The sequence below is a fragment of the Mangifera indica genome, chromosome 11 (genome assembly GCF_011075055.1).
Source record: "Mangifera indica cultivar Alphonso chromosome 11, CATAS_Mindica_2.1, whole genome shotgun sequence".
Taxonomy (NCBI): Eukaryota; Viridiplantae; Streptophyta; class Magnoliopsida; order Sapindales; family Anacardiaceae; genus Mangifera; species Mangifera indica.
In genome coordinates, this window is record NC_058147.1 from 7979222 (window position 1) to 7982869 (window position 3648).

The 3648-nt window shown below is 33.7% G+C and overlaps 1 protein-coding gene across 1 annotated transcript; it reads right to left on the reverse strand.

Annotated features, from left to right (window-relative positions):
* Positions 1 to 625: 625 nt before the first annotated feature.
* On the reverse strand, positions 626 to 2937 carry LOC123229363 (DEAD-box ATP-dependent RNA helicase 39-like). Its single transcript, XM_044655130.1, has 5 exons — positions 2388 to 2937; positions 1852 to 1941; positions 1562 to 1747; positions 1281 to 1421; positions 626 to 1123 (listed from the first exon to the last, which is right to left on the reverse strand). The coding sequence occupies exons 1-5, from the start codon at positions 2862 to 2864 to the stop codon at positions 953 to 955; spliced, it is 1065 nt and encodes a 354-aa protein (XP_044511065.1). The 5' UTR covers positions 2865 to 2937; the 3' UTR covers positions 626 to 952.
* Between the last annotated feature and the right edge of the window lie 711 nt (positions 2938 to 3648).

Genomic DNA, 3648 nt, shown 5'->3' on the forward strand with positions numbered 1-3648 from the left:
TCACACCAGTTGCTTGGTTCACTATTCACTCACGAATTTACTCTTAAGTTTTTAACGAAAAAATGGCAAAAGAAATTAGTTATCGTTTGTTATCATATTTTATTCATTCTAGTGTTAAAATTTATGCAATGAGAAGAAGATTTAGTTGGTTTTTACGGTAGAGTTTTTAGATTTATACAATTTATTATATAAGTTTATTTTGGAGTGTTTTGAATGAATTTGTGGAGAGATTTTATATTAAAATAGACGTAGATTTAATTATTGTTGTTTTAGACATATTATTTTTGGCCACTTAATTTAATTTCCCAAAAGAAACATAACAGTGAATTTTGCGAGTAAATAGTAAACAGTAGAACTCGCAACACGCATAAACAGTAATATCTCATAAGTGGATGTTTTAGCTTTGTATAAATAATGTTGGACATTTTTACTTTAAGCATATGAATTTAAGCCATTTAACTTAATTTCCCTTAAACATCTCCTTAATCACAGCTCCAATGTTTGGTCTCTAACAACTAAACAGCTTTAAGAATTCTCCAAGTAATTTCAAACACAACCAAACAAATAATGATGTTTAAGGCTCAACCAAATCCAGAAGAATAACTAAGTCTTCAGCAGATATTGGTGAATAATAAGAACAATATAGATTATTACTTACAATAGTCTGAATACATTTAGTCCTCTGTCACAGACTGAAAAGCAAGTAAGAAACCTGTGCATTTCACTAATGAAGTAGCCGGTTACTACATACCTAGTCAGATAGCATAGGTTTTACAGAATCGATTAAGAAAGAAACCATTACAATAATTTATATTCAACAACTTATCAAGCCCCTATAAATTTGGATTCATGGGTACCTATAAAGAAGGGTACTTCTAGTCTGCACTCAGTTTTTTTTTTTCCCAGATAATTCGTTCATTAAAGAGATCAAAGGAAATATGCAATTTGAGATTCAAGATTCTGACGCATCCAAAGTCAGAGAATTCAAAGCCTCAGCCACCTTTTTCTTTAGGGTACTCGGAGACTCAATGAGATCAAACATCTCTTCTTGCTCCATCTCAATCAACATTGCAGTCACTTTTCCGGCATTATCATGCTCAAGACGCTCCACAACAGAAGCTCCCTGTTTGCCAAGCACCAAGATAATTATAAAGTTCAGTAAGAGGACATACAATGTGACAATATTCTGTTAACTTCGGAATCTCTTAAGCAGTCTAAAGCATCATCATTCATTTATCAACATACTACAACTCTCCTGATATGTCAGTGCATTTACATACCTCTGAAATTGTTGAAGTGACCAAAATAGTTTGAAATCCTTGATTACTAGACTTTGATTCACGCTCTTTTAGGGGGCTCAAGATTTTGCTAATTTCAGGACCAAACCCATGTTCGAGCAAGGTGTCTGCCTCATCCAAAACCTATCACAAGATTATTGTCATCAACAAGTATATGAGGTGTTCAATATAGGGACCCCTAAAATTTACAGAAAATTTTACACTGAAACCATCCATATTTAAAAAGGCTGAACAGAGACAAATTAACATTTTAGTATACTGACCAAATATTTGACATCATTGCATATAACACTTCCATCCTCTACATATTGTAGAACCTCGCTAGGGGTCCCAATTAGCATGCCAATGGGGGCATTTGACACATCCTCAGGGGCTTTTGAGCTGTCTCCATTTTCCATTGAAGATTTTAATCGAGAATAATGGGTGATAAACTTTGCCACACGAAAACCCTGCAGATTCCATTGAAAAATGTTTCTTTAAGGGTGATCTCATCATAGTCCATCTAAGTTGCAAATTCTCAGAAAGTACAATATGAGAGAATAGCATACAGTACCTGGTCAGCTGACTCCTCTGTGGTGCATAACACGATGGCTCGTGGATGATTTGGCTTCATACTGAGCAATGCCTCATCCCTTCTCAGCACCTGCAGAACATTAACAAATAATGGGATTCTCCTTCCCCAAAATGGGATCAAAAGTCATCGGAACAGAAACATATTCAATTTCGTAAAACCACCCCTATATCCATGTTCTAACCAAAATCAGGACTGGTCAAAAATGCAAATCACTCTGAAAGCTAGCAAGAATGGAAAATAATATACAAGAGAACCAATTGAAACTGCATCATGATACATAGATATTCAAAATAGCATTAAAATCTCCCATGATCAATTAGAAATTCAGCAAATATGAGTAATTTTGAAAGACAAGATTGAGTTTTTGGTATAATCTCTCAAGTGAAACCTAAAACCAAACTCAAGCTTCAAGTTCAAAACTTTCACAACACCCACAAGAAAAACTTCACAAAAATGAAATCTAGAACAATTTGACACGAAAATAACCAAAGAATAAATAAATAAGGATGATGTACCTGAACGAGAGGCAACATGTAAGCCAAAGTCCTCCCAGAACCGGAACCAGAACTCAAAACAACACTCTTTCCCTCTAAAACCGCAGGAATCCCAACACACTGAATCTCACTAGGAACAAAAACACCAAGCAGCCCCTCCACAGCTTTGATCACCTCCTCTCTCAACCCCAGTTCCTCAAAACTTGACACAACTTCAGAGGGCGCCGCATTTGAAGACTGTGGCTGCGGGGGTTTGTTTTGCTGTTGTTGTGGTGGTGGGTTATTTTTTAGGGATCCCTTGAGCTGTCTGAGCCTGAAACTCTCAAGAACGAAAGAGTCTTTCTTGTCGCAGGGGCTTGAAGGAAGTGGGGCTTGTTCAGTTGGGCTGGTGGTGGAGGAAAGTGGTCTGAGGCTGAGGAGCGATGGTTTAGAGGGTGCCTTGGCTGAAGAAAGGACCTTTGAAAGATTGAGAATAAGCGATTTGGTTTTTGTTTTCATGCTGATTTTGATGATGCTTCCTCTTCAGTCGAGTTCGGTTGGTTGAGAGGCCTTGTATCTCTAAAACCGATGCTCCATGTTTGATTATAAATACCTCTCTGATTGGCTAGAACAAATAGTAAGATGGTTTAGTTTCGGTTATATTTTATTATTAAAATTAAAAAATTATTTTAAAAATATTTGATTTTTAGATAATAAAGATTATTATGGTAGTCTATATTTTATTATTTCTATTATTTTATTTTATTTATTAGTATTATAATAATTTTTTATTATAAATAATAAAATTACAGATAATAGACAAATTATCATTTTTATTTAAGAGACTATTTAATTTTTAGTTAATAAAAATTGCCTTGGTAATATATTTTTTATTACTTATATTACTTTATTTAATTTATCAGTACAGTAATTTTTTATTATCAATGGTGATGTGACAAGTAAAATAGGTAGTAATCTGATTACTAATTTCATTTTACGTATTTAATTCGTAACTTAATTTGAATTATGTTAAATAATTATTAAATAATGTCGTTTTGTCAATGAGATAAAATTCAAACTACGAATTTGAGTTATATATTCGAACCATAGATTTGAGCTAAATTCAAACCAAACCATTTTCATTTAAACAAAACTTAAACCACCTTTAATATTGCCTCAATGAATTTGAACCGAATTAGAGCTAAATTATTTTTTATTTGAACTAAACTCAAGCCAAGAGGTCTTCAAATTCAGCTCAGTTTGTATCCACCCTTAGTTATAAGTTTATGGATTGAATTTGATA